The sequence below is a fragment of the Bufo bufo genome, chromosome 2, assembly GCF_905171765.1.
Source record: "Bufo bufo chromosome 2, aBufBuf1.1, whole genome shotgun sequence".
NCBI lineage: Eukaryota > Metazoa > Chordata > Amphibia > Anura > Bufonidae > Bufo > Bufo bufo.
In genome coordinates, this window is record NC_053390.1 from 799,809,809 (window position 1) to 799,828,884 (window position 19,076).

General features: G+C 44.4%; 1 protein-coding gene across 6 annotated transcripts in view; it reads right to left on the reverse strand.

Moving 5' to 3' along the window:
• CTNNA2 (catenin alpha 2) overlaps positions 1-19,076 on the reverse strand; it is a 2,102,590-nt gene that overhangs the window by 81,446 nt on the left and 2,002,068 nt on the right. For 3 of the 6 annotated variants that reach the window (XM_040419291.1, XM_040419292.1, XM_040419293.1), the window contains one exon: positions 9,612-9,758. The exons of the other annotated variants lie outside the window; for them this stretch is intronic. In XM_040419291.1, coding sequence (XP_040275225.1) covers positions 9,612-9,758 — 147 coding nt within the window. The remainder of the gene's footprint in view (positions 1-9,611; positions 9,759-19,076) is intronic. 6 annotated transcript variants of the gene reach the window in all.

The following is a 19,076-nucleotide window of genomic DNA, read 5'->3' on the forward strand; positions in this document are numbered from 1 at the left end:
GGGCCTCCAATACCCTGCCATGGTCAACACTATCAGGGGCCTCCAATACCCTGCCTTGGTAAACACTATCAGGAGCCTCCAACACCCTGCCATGGTCAACACTATCAGGGGCCTCCAATACCCTGCCATGGTCAACACTATTAGGGGCCTCCAACACCCTGCCATTGTCAACACTATCAGGGGCCTCCAATACCCTGCCATGGTCAACACTATCGAGGGCCTCCAACACCCTGGTAAACTTAATCATGCTGCCAGCTCTGTAGCTGTGTGTTATGTAGGCACTGTTATTTAAGCATTATATGGCAGTGTAATATGGGGGATTATACTAGGATTGTTGATTATCAATGTAGGGAGCCTATACGTATTATATGGAAATATTAATGACAAAATATTATTCTGCTATATTCCATTTACTCCCTTCCCCCCTTCAAAAAAAATCCTACTCATTTCAAGAAAACCCATTCACTTATTTGATAAAGACATGTCCACCCTTAAAGGTTATAGACACCTTAAGGGCATATTTATGAATTCATTTTATTCATTTTGGGTTATAAATAGTTTTTACAATGGTCTTTATAAAAAAATAAAAATAATATATCACTTTACATAAGTATCACTTTTCAGTCCTGTCAACTCATGTGAAGCCTTATCTCTGATCTCCTAAACACTCATTTAAGCCATATCCTTATCAATTTTAGCTATAATGGGTGTTTATGAGTTCTGGGGGTCAGAGATAAGACTTCACATGAGCTGTCAGCTGACAGAACTCAGGAGATACAATATGGAAATAGACTGATGTTTTAACCCCTATTTGTCCAAAATGGCTGAACATTGTTAATAAAGAACAGTTGAAAAACGAGTTATAGCTTGAAATAAGTAAAATGCAATCGTAAAACATTTCCGTGAAGGTGTCCATAATTATTAATTTCGTTTCAGAACGAAATTCAATTCAATATCACGGTATGCTAGCATTATCCTAGGCAATCTGCAATTCCCATCACAACCTCTAGATGGCTACAATCATCTTCTTTGATACAGATAAGTCCCTCCTTACTTTAGTTCAAATTTTGGATAAGGATTCCAATTTCTCATGAAGAAAAAAATGCAATAAAGCATCATAATAGGCTAGCCTTAGCATTGATAGACACCAATTCCCATCTTGACCACTGGGTGGCTACAAACAGACTCATTCAGGATAGACATCTCATGACATCACAAAATCATGTTTTTTTTTTTTTTATGTGGTCATCTTGTGTTACACATCTAGCAGGTCGAGCCAAGTGGAAAGGTAAAGAAGAACACACAAAACCACAACACTATTAACCAGAAAACTACAGCTCCGTTACATTTTTCTTAGAACTCTATATTGCACCTTTCCTCTGTTATTCTTGCTGGAAATGTATAAAGAATGGGTGTCTCCATTTCCCTTGTAAATAGGCAGTGTCCATACACAGTCTGACACTTTGCGATCAGAGCGGTCAGACGGTGTAGAGGCATGCCCACTGATGGATGGAACACACAAAAAGTTTAAAATTAAATTCAACATTTCCAGGAGGAATAATACAGGAATGACAAGAGACAGTTCTAAGAAAAGAAGGCTGCAGCATTTTTCTTTAAAGAGGCATTCAGTAAAGGAGATAGGAGGAGGAAATACAGAACCATTCATTTCAAAGGGTCCGCAATAGATGCGAACAGCACTCTGTGTGCTATCCGCATCCGTTGCTCCGTTCCGTGGCCCCGCAAAAATGATGAGTCTTGTCCTATTCTTGTCCGTTTTTTCGGGCAAGAATAGTCATTTCTATAATAGCCTCCTGTTCCGTTCTGCAAATTGCGGAAGGCACACGGGCGCCATCCGTGTTTTGCGGATACGCAATTTGCAGACCGCAAAAAAAAGGCGCGGTCGTGTGAACGAGCCCTTTCTCTGTAGGTTTGTACGGTGTTATCAGCAGCTGTACATTTGTACCAGTTTTAATTTTCTTTTTTTCTTTTTTTCTATATGAGTCTAAAAGTACAGCTTGTCGCCTGTGTTCTTTTTTTGGACTGAGAAAACAAATATGAAAATGTGGTTTAAATTTGGATGCAATTATTTAGTAATTTAGTGCGATTTCTGAGAAATCAGAAGAAAAATGAATAATAAATGGGGAAATGCAAATGAAGGAAGTGTGTTATGTGTTCTAGTATCACACTGAAATTAAGAAGAAAGAAAGAAAGAAAGAAATTAGATAGATCAATAGATAGATAATAGATAGTGATGGATGAACATTGGCCGAGACGGTTTGCGAACGCGATCAAATGTTCGCGAACCGCAAGTTCGCGGCGGGCCCCATTCACTTTAAAGGCAGACGAACCTGGAATACCTTCAGCTCATATTTGCAGCCACCAAATACTTACTAGAAGTGCACAAATCGTCCCACAACATGGACAGTGACCTACCAGATGTATTATTTGAATTTTTTTCAATGCGAAATATCAGCAATGTAATTTTCGCCTATGCGCATGAGCAAAATAGGCGCGGCTTACTACAGCAACTGGTTTCCACCAGACCGAAGTTGGATGCGATCAGAAAAGATGGTTGGCAACAATTTTCGCGACGTTGAGGAAGAATTTCTGATCACTGTAAGTAATTTGACATTAAAGCAGTGTATTTGATTACATTTCACATGCTTGTTATAACAATCGCTGTATATGCAGATCGAGTGTTTAAAAAAAGCGCCATTGCGAAAATCCCTAATGATACAATTTATTTTTTCGCGGTACACACAACTTCACATTTTATAAGGTCTCATGAGATATTAGTGATTGGTGCACTAAGTATTGTTGTAAGAACTTGCCACTCCAGTACTGTCTCTGGAGGTACATTAGGCGGTCACAGGATAAAATGTAACTGTCGGCCAGTACAGGCCCCAAAAATTAGCCAATAGGCATTCACCTGACAGCAAAGAATTTGGGATTCTGTGGCTGGAGGTACATTAGGCGATACAGGCTCCAAAAATTAGGCATTCAACGGACATAAAAGGCCTTTTATGCTGATGTATTTACCTAAGACAGAGACCATGATTTGTTCTGGGTGGGGGCGGATATTTGTGGGCTGTCATGAGGAAATTCAATCAAACATGGTCGACTCGTCACATGTGTTGAATTCCTCCGAGATCCATGCCTCATTCATTTTTAGAAATGTGAGGTAGTCCACACTTTCGTGAGCTAGACGAGTGCGCATATCGGTCACGATCCCCCCTGCTGCGCTGAACGTTCTTTCGGACAGGACACTGGACGAGGGGCAAGCCAACAGTTCCATGGCAAATTGTGCCAGCTCTGGCCACAAGTCAAGCCTGCACACCCAGTAGTCCAGCGGTTCATCGCTTCTCAGAGCGTCTACATCGGCCGTTAACCCGATGTAGTCGGATACCTGTCGGTCTAGGCGTTCCCTGAGGCTGGATCTGGAGGACGGCTGTCGATGGGTTGGCTGTAAGAATGATCTCATATCCGAAGTGACCAACACATCTTCAAACCGCCCTCTTCTTGCAGGGGATGTTGGATTGGTACCCGGAACTGTTTCTCTGTTAGTGGAAATTACTCTGCCAGCGCCCGCAAAAGCAGAATGCAGCATTTCTAGAAGCAAGGCCTGGAAGTGCTGCATTCTGACAGCCCTCTGTGATGGTGGTAACATTTCCGCCATTTTGTGTTTGTACCAGGGGTCTAAGTACGTTGTCACCCAGTACTGGTCCTTGCCCTTTATGCTTTTTATACAGGGGTCCCTCTTCAAACACTGGAGCAGGAAGGCCCCCATTTGCACTAAACTGGAAGCGGTGGAGTGGCCTGGCTCCCGCTCATCATCCAGGATAATGTCGTCCTCGTTCTCCTCCCCATCCACTGACAACACCAGGGATCCCAGAAACGTTTAAAGCATTCTCTTCTTGGTCCTCCTCTGACTCCTCTTCAGACTCCTGTTATTGACTTGTCTCAGATGGAGTAGCCCCCCCCTGGAAATTCATCCAGCATTGCAACTTCCTCATCTTCCTGCTCCTCGATGGCTTGATCAATGACACGACGCAATGCACGCTCCAGAAAGAAGGCATAAGGTACGATGTCACTGATTGCGCCCTGGCTGCGACTGAAAACCAAGCTCCCAGAACCTATCCTGCCGCAGAGTTCATACAGGTAGTTGTTAACAGCACGTTTCTGCTGGAACAACCTATCAAGCATATACAAGGTGGAGTTCCATCGCGTCGGGCAGTCACAAATCAGACGTCTGACGGGCAGGTGGTGTCGCCGCTGAATGTCAGCAAGGCGCGCCATGGCCATGTAAGATCTTCTAAAATGGCCAGAGATTTTCCTGGCCTGCCGCAAGACGTCCTGGACCCCGAGATATTTGGCAACGAATCGCTGCACGACTAAGTTCAGGATGTGTGCCATGCACAGCACATGTGTCATTTTGCCCTGTTTCAGCGCGCTCAGCAGATTGGCATCGTTGTCGCACACCACTTTACCAACTGTCAAATTGAGCGGGGTAAGCCACTGATCTGCCTGTGACCGCAAAGCTGAAAGGAGTGCAGGACCGGTGTGGCTCTTGGCTTCCAGGCACAACAGACGCAGCGCAGCATGGCAACGTCTCACCTGGCACGTCGAATAGGTTCTGGGGATCTTGGGGGTGCAGCGGAAGAGACGGTAGCAGCGGAAAAGGAGGAGTCAGCCGAGGAGGAGAGGGAGGATGGAGTAGGAGGAGGAGAAGAAGAGGCAGGCGAAGAAGAGGCAGGCCTGCATGCAATCCATGGCGGTAACACCAAATCTACACGGGTGCCACGGGTTGCATGCTTGACGGCCGTCAGAAGGTTCACCCAGTGGGCAGTAAAAGTTATTTACCTTCCCTGCCCGTGTTTGCTAGACCACGTGTCTGTGGTCAGATGTATCTTGGCACCGACACTGTGACAGAGATACATTCACTTGCAGCTGAACGTGGCCATATAGCTCTGGGATGCCCTTCTGGGAAAAATATTTCCTTTCGGGGACCTTCCATTGCGGTGTTTCAATGGCCACAAATTTTCTAAAGGCCTCCGAGTCCACCAGTTTATATTGCAGTAGTTGGCGGGCTAGCAGTTCTGACAAGCCAGCGGTCAGCCGTTGGGCAAGAGGGTTATCCGGCGTCATCATCTTTTTTCGCTCGAACATTTGGGGCAAAGAAGCCTGCCTTTTGCCAGATGAACGCGACAATGGCACGGTAGAAGGTGGAGTGGAGGATAACTGGGAGGAGAGAGGAGAAGGAGGTAGGAAGGTGAGTGCCGGGAGTGTGGCTTTGTGGGTTCTGACGGTGTTGCTCTCACTGGGCTCGGTGATGGGAGGCCAGGTGCCTTCTTAAGGCGGTCGTCCCTAGGTGAGTGTTGGGCTTAACGCAACTTATGCGTTGACAGCACAGGCTGCAGATGGCAACACTATTGTCAGCAGCGGACACATTAAAAAAAGCCCACACTGCGGAGCCATGTTCCGGCGTCCTGGGAACGCCAGATGTGACCGTGCATGGTGGATGTTTCGTTCCAGATACATTAGCAGTCTGCTTTTTGCCTCCTGTGCACTGTAAGTTAGCCTGCTTCTCCTCCTTCTCCTCCCTATCTGCTGCTCCATCTCTCCCTCTGAACTCCCCTCCTCTTCCTCTCTTGTGGGCACCCACGTGACGTCCATCGACACGTCATCATCGGATTCGTCACCTTCACCACCACCACCACTGACATTAGAGATCTTGGAGTAGGCAGCAACAGCGGGGACCACCCTCTTGGGCTGATCTGGGTACTGTCATCAGACTGCTGGGTGGTGACCGTTGATACCTTCTCTTCTTGATCCGATGCCAAGAATGGATGCGCATTGGTAAGGTCTTGTAATGGATGGGAAAATAATTCCTCTGACTCGAGCAGAGGGGATATGGTGTAGTGGTGGTGTCTTTGGGGGTGCACACAGCAGAGAGTGAAGAGGGTGCAGATAGAGAGAATGAGGAGGGTGCAGAAGCGGAAGGCTGAGTGAGCCACTCAACCAAGTCTGGTGCGTCCTTTGACGTAATTGCACTCACCTCTTGCAACTTCCCACTTAGGCTCCGGCCTGGTGCACCTGCCCGACCCCGGCAGTATTTGTGAAAGAAGGTATATCACACTCCTGCCTCAATCAGTTTTTTTGGGGGGGCAACTGGTATATCACACCAGTAGAAATTATTGGCTCCAATAGTGTTTGTCACTCTGTTTAGATGCGGTAACGCAGCAAACCCGCAGACAATGCTGCACTACCTAAATGCACTATATAGAACGCATATTATTGGTATATAACACCCCTGCTTCAATCAGTTTTTTGGGGGGCAACTGGTAAATCACACCAGTAGAAATTATTTCTTCAAATAGTGTTTGTCACTCTGTGTAGATGCGTTAACGCAGCAAAACCGCAAAACAAATGCTGCACTACCCAAATGCACTATACATACTGTAGAAAGTATATTATTGGAAAATAACACCCCTGCCTCAATCAGGTTTTTGAGGGCAACTGGTTAATCACACCAGTAGAAATTAGTTGTTCCAATAGCGTTTGTCCCTCTATATACCACACACTCTCCCCCTTGAAGAAGCTTACGCGAAACGTGCGTTGGGGCTCTCTGCGAGCTGGATTACATCACCTCAAGACATTGTTCACACCATAGTTAGCGTAGTGGTAGGACCCTTTGCCATGCTGAGTGACCGTGACGTGGTGCATGAAGGGCTCCGATATTTTCCTGACAGGAATATATTGGCGAAAGTCTCAGCTTTTAATATCTGCATTTATGACTAGCCAGTATAGTCAGTGGCATATCCGTTTGGTGCATTTTTTCTGTGATTTATATGATTGTATTTTCATCCGCACAATGCTCCGTTTTGTGTAGGATGCCCTTGTGGTGCATGTGGACCGCGCCGACATCCTCCACCGTATGCATTTTTTGCTGGGGATAGTCGTTTGCTGCGGTCCACATGCGGTGGGGCTGCTCCCCCAATGAAAAACACGCTACAGTGTTAGGGGTTGAGCAGCTCCTCCAGTATTGCCACTATATTTCTGTGTTTTTGTCTTGTTTTATATGTAGTGTATGTGCCTTTACCTGGCATTCAAACACTCTTTTGCACCTGGGGACCTCCATCACATGGTCTGATATGGGTGTGGCTTACAGTCAGGCTTTGTTCACATTGCACTAGTTGTCCCGCTAGGCGTTCGTGTGGAAGCCTGGCTGTGAGCTGGATTACATCACCTCAAGACCTTGTTCACACCATAGTTAGCGTAGTGGTAGGACCCTTTGCCATGCTGAGTGACCGTGACGTGGTGCATGAAGGGCTCCGATATTTTCCTGACAGGAATATATTGGCGAAAGTCTCAGCTTTTAATGTCTGCATTTATGACTAGCATGTATTGTACCTTACCCTGATCTAGTTCTGGTAGCCTTGGCTAGTTTTATATATTTGATATTTGGCTTTGTGCCATACGTATACATTTTAGGATATTTTTATCATTCCTCTAGTCTTGATACGTTCTGTTATCCAGTGGTGCACCATCATTCTGAGTGCTCCCCACTTACCATTGTATTGTTGTGTTTTTATGTGTATTTTAATACATTTTGTCTCGTGTTGAGACTATAATAAAGTTTACATTCATCACTATTTGTGCTAGCCTTGTTCTCTTTTTTGTTGTTACATCGTACGTGCAGGCTTAGCACATGTACTCACATTTCTTGTGAGTCATCCTCTATTGGTGATACCCTCTATATAGCTGCAGTATCGCAGCAGAACCGCACACAACTGCTGCACAATACAAATGCACTATAATATACTTTGTTAGAAAGTATATTATAAGTATATTACACCCCTTAGTATGTCACACCTATCGATAGCTCACCTATACCAGTCCTTAAAACAACTTTTGTGGCCCTATTAGATAGTGTTTGGTGTCTTTAACAGCCTGTTCCTGCTCCACACAGCAACCTCTCCCTACACTGGCAAAAGACTGAATGTAAAATGTCTGCCAGATCAGGTCTATTTATAAGGTAGGGGGTATGTCCATGTGCTGAAACGTCTCAATTGGCGGTCCTGGGTCAAAGTTCTTCACAATGTAAAAGAATATGGTGGGCGTGAATATCGCCAAATGTTCGCATGTTCGGCGAATCGCGAAGGCACAAAGTTCGCCGCGAAACGACCGCCGGGTGAACCGCAAGGCCATCTCTATAGATAGATAGATAGATAGCAAATATGAAAATGTGGTTTAAATTTGGATGCAATTATTTAATCGGTGCAATTTCTGAGAAATTTTGATATAAACTAATTAATAAATGGGGAAATGCAAATGAAGGTAGTGTGTTATGAGAAAGAAAGAAAGAAAGAAAGAAAGAAAATAGAGATAGTGAGGTAGACAGACAGATTAGATAGATAGATAGATAGATAGATAGATAGTAGATATGAGATAGATAGATAGATAGATAGATAGATAGATAGATAGATAGATAGGAGATAGATAGATAGATAATTAGATAGATAGATAGATAGATAGATAGATAGATAGATAGATAAGAGATAGATAGATAAAAAATTTGATAGATAGATAATTTAACATATGTTTACATAGTTATTTGCTGAACTATTCAAGCATTTAGATCTACAAGAGAATAAAAGAAATACCAATGAATCTCCTTTGACACATTCTCCCCATGGATCCTCTACCGACTACATTGCTTAATCCCTAGAATTTTCTCTGCTTAGATGGTTCCTATTGATATTTAAAACCAGACATAAAGTTCTAGAGATGTCTCCAGTGAGTGCCCCCTGCAGCTTGTCATCATGTGCACTTCTATACAATCTGCGCGGCAGTCTCCGGCAGTCCAGTATATACCGTATGTGTGTGTACACGCCAGGACGTCCCTGTCTCTGGTATAAATCCTAAATGTCCTTTCTCACTCAGGTTTGACTTTGGGCTGTGGGACTGACAGTCTCTCATCAATCAGAGCGATGAACATTTCATTGAAAAGGTTGTGATCATGTTCTTTTTCTTTGATTTATACACTATGCATTATTGCTCCTTGCTGGCTCTCGCTGGGAAGTGACGGGACACACATCGAGGTGGCAACAGGTCTCGAAATAATATATATATATAAAAAAAAAAAGAGTAAAGCAAAAATCCCTGTAGGCCGACAACCTTCACATGACCCTCTCTTGGCCTTTTGTGCAACATTTTTGACATCTTGACAGGTTTAATAGGCACCCAGGAGGCAGCAACGAAAGAGAAAAGATCCTAACAATGTATCAGGCTTTTCTAAAATGCTGCAGTATACATAAAAAGCCAAGCCAAAGCACCTTCTTGCACAGAAAAGCAAAGCAACAGCCATTAATCCTAACTCCTGGCTATATAAACCACAAAAGAAATGAGCCATAACTCGGACTTCGCACTGTAGATCACCGACTGTCTACAGATCCTTAAGGCAGATGTTTATACGGAAGGCAAACAACGGCAGTCAGGAAAGCAAAAGCAAGCACAAAATAAGTAAAAAAAAATAATAAGTGATAAAATTCAGTTGAAATGATGGAATGCAAACTTGAGAGAGATGCAGATTAAAGTTGGGAACGACTTACCATGCTTGAGTCCCTGCTTCCGTTGCCAAAAAGAGCTCCTTCAGCGCAGGAGGGGAGAAGGTCGAGGGAAAGTTGACTATCCCTGCCACCAGCTATGACATCACCTGCTACGTCATAAAAGGTAGTGAAAGTGCTCTGCATTCCGGGCTGATTTTCAAGAAATATAGAAGAGAGAAAGTGTAAAAGAGTAAAAGAGAGGAACGTACAGGTTTCTTTAGGAAATTAAAAAAAAAGGAAAAAGAAAAAATATGCACGAGGGTTCTATAGATATAGTAAAAAAATATATAAATACAAAAAAAATATATGATAATAATACTTGATGCTCTAGCCTCTGGTGTCGATAGATTAATACAGAATTATTTGATGAAATCTAGAAGAGCTTCAGAAATTTGGGACAAGATTACAGATTTGTCCCTCAAGATTGGGAAAGGATATATTTTCTATTAAATCCCCCCTCCTCCAACGAAAGCTAGAAAAAGCAGAGCATTTTAACCACAATTATCGGCAGCTGGTGATGTCATCACTAGGGATGGGTGAATCTTTCCACTTATAGCCAATGGACAGAGCGTTATTTTTTTTTTTTCCATACCGAAAAATATTATAATGAGGTGAGAAAAATAGAAGGATGGATAGGAAACAAAAACAGTGACATTTATGGGTTACTATGAAATACAAGATTAGGCGGCAAAAAAATGATTCATATGTATGCACGTATTGATATAGAATGTAAACTACAAACCGGATTCCAAAAAAGTTGGGACACTAAACAAATTGTGAATAAAAACTGAATGCAATGATGTGGAGATGGCAAATGTCAATATTTTATTTGTAATAGAACGTAGATGACAGATCAAACGTTTAATCCGAGTAAATGTATCATTTTAAAGGAAAAATACGTTGATTCCAATTTTCATGGTGTCAACAAATCCCCAAAAAGTTGGGACAAGTAGCAATAAGAGGCTGGAAAAAGTAAATTTGAGCATAACGAAGAGCTGGAAGACCAATTAACACTAATTAGGTCAATTGGCAACATGATTCGGTATAAAAAGAGCTTCTCAGAGTGGCAGTGTCTCTCAGAAGCCAAGATGGGTAGAGGATCACCAATTCCCACAATGTTGCGCAGAAAGATAGTGGAGCAATATCAGAAAGGTGTTACCCAGCGAAAAATTGCAAAGACTTTGCATCTATCATCATCAACTGTGCATAACATCATCCGAATATTCAGAGAATCTGGAACAATCTCTGTGCGTAAGGGTCAAGGCAGTAAAACCATACTGGATGCCCGTGATCTCCGGGCCCTTAAACGACACTGCACCACAAACAGGAATGCTACTGTAAAGGAAATCACAGAATGGGCTCAGGAATACTTCCAGAAACCATTGTCAGTGAACACAATCCACCGTGCCATCTGCTGTTGCCAGCTGAACCTCTACAGTGCAAAGAAGAAGCCATTTCTAAGCAAGATCCACAAGCTCAGGCATTTTCACTGGGCCAGGGATCATTTAAAATGGAGTGTGGCAAAATGGAAGACTGTTCTGTGGTCAGACGAGTGTCACAACCAGACAGCTGAGAAGCTCTGACAGGAGCTGTCCAGAACCTCCTCCTTGAGTTTCTTTGTTTTGATTTCAGTTCCTCATCTCGTTAGCCTATCTCAGCTGTCATGCAGTTGGACTGATTGCTTCCCTTTAAGTTCCTCCCCATGATGCATTAGGTTGCGGCTTATACAACTTCCTGGAGTGTGTGTGCATGCCTTTCCTAGTTCCCAGTCGTCTGCAAGATAAGTACTGTTTATGTATTTGTGATTTTCTGTTTGCTGGATCCAGGTGACCCTGGCTCCCTCCGTGTCTGTGTAGGGGGCCGGTGGTCTTGTCCCCTCACTATTGTAGGGTCTTCAGCTGTAAGATAGTCGAGGTACGTGGATATGCGCCCATCCACCTTTGGGGTGTTCGCATAGGCTGAGCAGTCAGGGAGAGTGGCAGGTCTCATGCAGGGGTCTCCCTTTTGTTCCATAGTTGTGGATCCAGTGACTCATAGATTATATTGTATTGTCTTGTTTCACTGTACACCATCCGTGACATTATAAGCCGCCAAAACCGTCTTAAGCATGGATCCGGTTTCACTTTTGGCTGAACGCTTCCAGGGTCTTTCATTGGAGGTAGCTGATCTCCGTAAGACTTTTTCTCAGTTTCAAGTGACCGGTTCAGCTTGCGTTCATGGAGTTTGTTCTGAGCCTAAGATCTCGCTCCCGGATACGTTCTCCGGGGGTAGTGAGAATTTTGTGCGTTTTAGAGAGGCTTGCAAACTCCATTTTCGCCTTCTTCCCCATTCCTCTGGTTATGAGGAACGGAGGGTGGGGATCATTATATCGCTGCTCAGGGGTAACGCTCAGTCCTGGGCCTTTTCGCTGCCGGAGGGGGCACGGCCCCTCCGTTCAGTGGATGAATTCTTTTTAGCCCTGGGTCAGATATATGATGATCCGGATCGTATTGCTCTGGCTGAGTCTAGACTACGTCTGTTATGCCAGGGTAAACAATCCGCAGAGATATACTGCTCAGAATTTCGGAGATGGGCAGCTGATACTGGTTGGAATGATGCTGCACTCCGAAGTCAATTTTGCCATGGTCTTTCAGAAGGATTGAAAGATGAATTTGCCTTTCATGAGAGACCTACCTCCTTGGATTCTGCTATGTCTCAGGCCGTTCGTATTGACAGGCGTCTTAGAGAGAGAGGAGAGATCTCTCCTTCCTGTCATGCTCAGTCCCGGGACAGTGCAGCGGTCCCATTCTGTGTGCAGGGGTCTCAGTCGCTGTCAGCCCCTTCTGAGCAGGAGCCCATGCAGCTGGGGTTGATTGTCTCAGACAATAGAAGATTTAGCCCGCATGGGAGGGTTTGTTTTTGTTGTGGATGTATAAATCATTTGGCAAAAGTGTGTCCCTCTAGGAGATTCAGGCAGTTTTCTGAGAGTAATAAAGAAACAAAAAGGAAAAAATCTTTTAAAAATGTTCCGTCTGTTACTTTTTGTAACCGTTTGCTTGTAGTTCCCGTTTTGTCCTGCCTGCTAGGGTGGCGCTAGAGAGCAAGAGCATTTTTTGTGAGATTTTTGTGGATAGTGGAGCAGCTGTCAATCTCATTGATCATCAATTTGCAATAACTTATCGTTTCCAGGTATGCACTTTGTGAAAGGATATTCCTGTTTTTGCTATTGATTCCGCTCCACTTTCTCAGAAATCATTAAAGGGCATAGTTCACAATATCCGTTTAATTGTGAGTGATGCTCATGTTGAGGATGTGTCATGTTTTGTCCTTAGCGGTTTGCCTACTCCTCTAGTGTTGGGGCTACCCTGGCTCACTAAACAAATCCCCACCATTGATTGGCAAGCGAGGAAAATAAATGGTTGGAGTGACTTTTGCAGAGAGAATTGCCTCATGACATCTGTTTCTGAGGTTTCTACTAAGACTGTTCCACCTTTCCTCTCTGAATTTTCGGATGTCTTCTCTGAGAGTGGAGTTCAGGATTTGCCTACGCACAGGGAGTACGATTGCCCTATTAATCTCATCCCAGGCGCCAAGCTGCCTAAATCTCGTTTATACAATCTTTCCCAACCTGAGAGGGTCGCTATGCGTGCTTATATCTCTGAGAGTCTGAGAAAAGGACACATACGACCCTCGAAGTCACCTGTTGCCGCTGGTTTTTTCTTTGTTAAGAAAAAAGATGGTTCTTTAAGACCTTGTCTGGATTTCAGGGAGCTGAACAGTATCACTATTCGTGACCCTTATCCGCTTCCTCTGATTCCGGACCTGTTTAACCAGGTTGTTGGGGCTAAAGTCTTTTCCAAATTAGACCTAAGAGGGGCATACAACCTGGTCAGGGTCAGAGAAGGAGACGAATGGAAGACGGCTTTTAATACCCCTGAGGGCCATTTTGAGAATTTGGTTATGCCTTTTGGTTTGATGAATGCCCCAGCCGTTTTTCAGCATTTCGTGAACAGCATTTTTTATCATTTAATGTGAAAATTTGTATTAGTGTATTTGGATGACATTTTGTTTTTTTCTCCTGATTTCAAGACTCATAAGGAACACTTACGTCAGGTCTTGCTCATCCTGCGGGAGAATAAATTATACGCGAAACAGGAAAAATGTGTGTTTGCCGTTCCAGAAATTCAATTTCTGGGGTTTCTTCTCTCCGCTTCTGGTTTTCGCATGGACCCCGAGAAGGTCCGCGCTGTGCTTGAGTGGGAGCTTCCTGAGAATCAGAAGGAGCTGATGCGTTTTTTGGGCTTTGCCAATTATTACAGGAATTTTTTTTTGAATTATTCCTCTGTTGTTAAACCACTCACTGATATGACCAGAAAGGGGGTAGATTTTTCTTCCTGGTCGGTAGAGGCGCGTAAGGCCTTTTCTAGTATCAAGGAGAGTTTCGCTTCCGCTCCCATCCTGGTACAACCTGATATTTCTTTACCCTTCATAGTTGAGGTTGATGCTTCTGAGGTGGGTGGGGGTGCGGTCTTGTCTCAGGGTTCCTCTCCTGCCAAATGGCGACCGAGTGCCTTTTTCTCGAAGAAACTCTCCTCCGCAGAGAGAAATTACGATGTGGGAGATAGGGAGCTGTTGGCCATCAAGTTGGCTTTTGAAGAATGGCGCCATTGGCTAGAGGGAGCCAGACACCCTATTACCGTGTTTACTGACCATAAGAATCTGGCCTACTTGGAGTCAGCCAAGCGTCTAAACCCGAGACAGGCCAGATGGTCTTTGTTCTTTTCAAGGTTTAATTTTGTTGTCACGTTCCGCACTGGGGTTAAGAATGTGAAGGCAGATGCCCTGTCACGTTGTTTTCCGGGAGGTGGGAATTTTGAAGACCCGGGTCCCATTTTGGCTGAAGGTGTGGTGGTCTCTGCTCTTTTTCCTGAATTGGAGGCAGAGGTGCAGGCAGCCCAGTCGGAGGCTCCTGATCTTTGTCCTCCTGAGAGGTTGTTTGTGCCTCTCACTTCAAGACACAAGATTTTTAAGGAACACCACGATACGGTCCTTGCTGGGCACCCGGGGACAAGAGCCACACTGGATCTCATCGCTCGGAGATTCTGGTGGCCTGCGCTTCGTAAGCCGGTTGAAGGTTTTGTGGCAGCCTGCGAGACTTGCGCTCGTGCCAAAGTCCCTCATTCACGGCCATCAGGTCCTCTCCTTCCCTTACCAATTCCTTCCCGTCCTTGGACACATCTGTCCATGGACCTCATAACGGACCTGCCTCGTTCCTCGGGGAAGACTGTGATTCTGGTGGTGGTGGACCGTTTTAGCAAAATGGTGCATTTCATCGCTTTTCCTGGTTTGCCAAATGCTAAGACGCTGGCGCAGGCATTTATTGACCACATTGTCAAATTGCATGGTATCCCTTCAGACATAGTCTCTGATAGGGCCACGCAGTTTGTTTCCAGATTCTGGAAGGCTTTCTGTTCTTGCTTGGGAGTTTGGTTGTCATTCTCTTCTGCTTTCCACCCGCAGTCGAATGGCCAGACGGAGCGCGTCAATCAGAATCTGGAGACATATCTGTGCTGTTTTGTGGCGGAGAATCAGGAGGATTGGTTTTCGTTTTTGTCCCTTGCTGAGTTTGCTTTAAATAACCGTCGTCAGGAGTCCTCTGATAAGTCACCATTTTTTGGTGCATATGGGTTTCATCCGCAGTTTGGGACTTTCTCGGGAGAGGGGTCTTCTGGTTTACCTGATGAGGACAGATTCTCCTCGTCTTTGTCATCTATTTGGCAAAAGATTCAGGATAATCTAAAGAGCATGAGTGAGAGATATAAGCGTGTGGCGGATAAGAGACGTGTGCCTGGTCCGGACCTGAATGTTGGTGATCTGGTGTTGGTGAATATCAAATTGAAGGTTCCCTCCTGGAATTTGGGTCCTAGGTTTATTGGGCCTTACAAGATCCTGTCTGTCATCAATCCTGTTGCCTACCGTCTTGATCTTCCTCAGACTTGGAAGATCCATAATGTTTTTCATAAGTCCTTATTGAAACCTTATGTTCAACCTATTGTACCCTCGCCTTTGCCTCCTCCTCCGATTATGGTTGATGGAAATCTTGAATTTCAGGTCTCTAGGATTGTGGATTCTCGTCTTGTCCGCGGTTCCCTCCAGTACCTCGTTCATTGGGAGGGTTATGGTCCTGAGGAGAGAATGTGGGTCCCAGTGATGGACATTAAGGCCACTCGTCTCATCAGGGCTTTCCATAGGTCTCATCCAGAGAAGGTGGGCTCTGAGTGTCCAGAGTACACTCGTAGAGGGAGGGGTACTGTCACAACCAGACAGCTGAGAAGCTCTGACAGGAGCTGTCCAGAACCTCCTCCTTGAGTTTCTTTGTTTTAATTTCAGTTCCTCATCTCGTTAGCCTATCTCAGCTGTCATGCAGTTGGACTGATTGCTTCCCTTTAAGTTCCTCCCCATGATGCATTAGGTTGCGGCTTATACAACTTCCTGGAGTATGTGTGCATGCCTTTCCTAGTTCCCAGTCGTCTGCAAGATAAGTACTGTTTATGTATTTGTGATTTTCTGTTTGCTGGATCCAGGTGACCCTGGCTCCCTCCGTGTCTGTGTAGGGGGCCGGTGGTCTTGTCCCCTCACTATTGTAGGGTCTTCAGCTGTAAGATAGTCGAGGTACGTGGATATGCGCCCATCCACCTTTGGGGTGTTCGCATAGGCTGAGCAATCAGGGAGAGTGGCAGGTCTCATGCAGGGGTCTCCCTTTTGTTCCTTAGTTGTGGATCCAGTGACTCATAGATTATATTGTATTGTCTTGTTTCCCTGTACACCATCCGTGACAACGAGTCACGATTCAAAGTTCTTTTTGGAAATCTGGGACGCCATGTCATCCGGACCAAAGAGGACAAGGACAACCCAAGTTGTTATCAACGCTCAGTTCAGAAGCCTGCATCTCTGATGGTATGGGGTTGCATGAGTGCGTGTGGCATGGGCAGCTTGTATGTCTGGAAAGGCACCATCAATGCAGAAAAATATATTCAGGTTCTAGAACAACATATGCTCCCATCCAGACGTCATCTCTTTCAGGGAAGACCCTGCATTTTTCAACAAGATAATGCCAGACCACATTCTGCATCAATCACAACATCATGGCTGCGTAGGAGAAGGATCCGGGTACTGAAATGGCCAGTCTGCAGTCCAGATCTTTCACCTATAGAGAACATTTGGCGCATCATAAAGAAGGAAGGTGCAACAAAGAAGGCCCAAAACGATTGAACAGTTAGAGGCCTGTATTAGACAAGAATGGGAGAGCATTCCTATTTCTAAACTTGAGAAACTGGTCTCCTCGGTCCCCAGACGTCTGTTGAGTGTTGTAAGAAGAAGGGGAGATGCCACACAGTGGTGAAAATGGCCTTGTCCCAACTTTTTTGAGATTTGTTGACACCATGAAATTCCTATTCAACTTATTTTTCCCTTAAAATGGTACATTTTCTCAGTTTAAACTTTTGTTCTGTGATTTATGTTCTATTCTGAATAAAATATTAGAAGTTGGCACCTCCACATCATTGCATTCAGTTTTTATTCACGATTTGTATAGTGTCCCAACTTTTTTGGAATCCGGTTTGTACTAGGGTCCTATCCATTCACCCATCCATAGTCAATACACAGTCAACACAATGGTCAACATTTTGGCTGTGGTTATGCATATATAGGAATATGGCAGCAATAGTATATGAAAACTAAGAAAAACTTTCACATGATTTAGCCACTTAGACTATGGAAGCCACATTATGGATATGATTTTGGATTGTTTTTAGCAGTATCAATTTTATGCGTGTCAGAATTCACAGTTTACTTTAAAAAAATCACAATTTTTTAATTAGAATTTTTGTTAATAATAACAACAACAACAACAATAACAATAATAATAAATTATAGGATTATGGTATCCGTCGATGGTTCAGTCCAGCAGATGGATCGATATACAGATTGCCACTAATTGCCAGGTCACGTCAATACATGATATTGCTTCAAACAGGTGCGGCCCGGCAATTAACGGGGAGCTTCGTGTATGGGCGACCTTATTATATATATATATATATATATATATATATATATATATATATATATATATATAGAAATGATAGTGTAAGTATTAAAAGAATTAATAAATGAATATACATCTGTTCAATTATTTCTATCATTTATTTTGTGAACATATCTAGAAATTCACAACTTATGATCCGTCACGTCTGATCATAAAATGTTATCACCTCAAATTGCGAAACAAATTCTGTGACCTTCCATGTGTTCCTGATCTGCTGCCTACACAAATCACTTCCTCTAATAAACATTGCACAAAGTTTCAGTTTAAATAGAAATCTGAAAAAAAATATATGTATAATCTGAAAAGTAAGTAAAAGAATAGACAAAAAAGTAAAACAAAAATCAAGAAAATTGACAAAAATTGACAAAAAGGGACATAGTATTAGTTGGTTAATAACTTGAATATTGATGGATTTAAAGGGGTTTTGTCACTACAGCAAGTGGCATTTATTATGTAGAGAAAGTTAATACCAACTTCCTAATGTATTGTGATTGTCCATATTGCTTCCTTTGCTGGCTGGATTCATTTTCCCATCATATTATACAGTGCTCGTATCAAAGGGTTCCAACCACCCTGCATGCACACTATAGGAAAACGGCCAGGACCGTCAGAGCTCACATACAGTGGCGTCGCCAGGGGGGGCCAGAGGGGGCCACGGCCCCCCTACATCATGCTGTGCCCCCCCATGTGCCCCCCCAACTAAAATGCCCCCCCAAGTGAGCCGCCGCCGGGCACAGGGAGATGAGCGCTTCCATTGCGCTCATCTCCATTGTAATCTGCCTGTGCCAGCGGAGGTGCAGGGGAGGGAGAGGCGTGTCCCTTCCCCTTCCTCTGATAGGCTGCAGGGACTAGGCCGGCAGCCTATCAGAGGCCGGCTCAGGCGGCGCGATGATGTCATCGCGCCACCTGAGCCTTACATTACAGCGCGGGACACAGGAAGAGGCTGCATCGCATCGCTGACACTGAGGTAAGTATAAGTGTTTTTTTTTTTTTGTTTTTTTACAATAGTGTTACTGGCACATTGGGGGGGCTTATTACAATACTGGCACATGATGATGGGGGGGACTTAATACTGGCACATGATGATGGGGGGGACTTAATACTGCCTGGCACATGATGATGGGGGGACTTAATACTGGCACATGATGATGGGGGGACTTAATACTGGCCCATGATGGGGGGGGACTTAATACTGGCACATGATGATGGGGGGGACTTAATACTGGCACATGATGATGGGGGGGACTTAATACTGGCACATGATGATGGGGGAGGACTTAATACTGGCACATGATGATGGGGGAGGACTTAATACTGGCACATGATGGGGGGGACTTAATACTGGCACATGATGGGGGGACTTAATACTGGCACATGATGGGGGG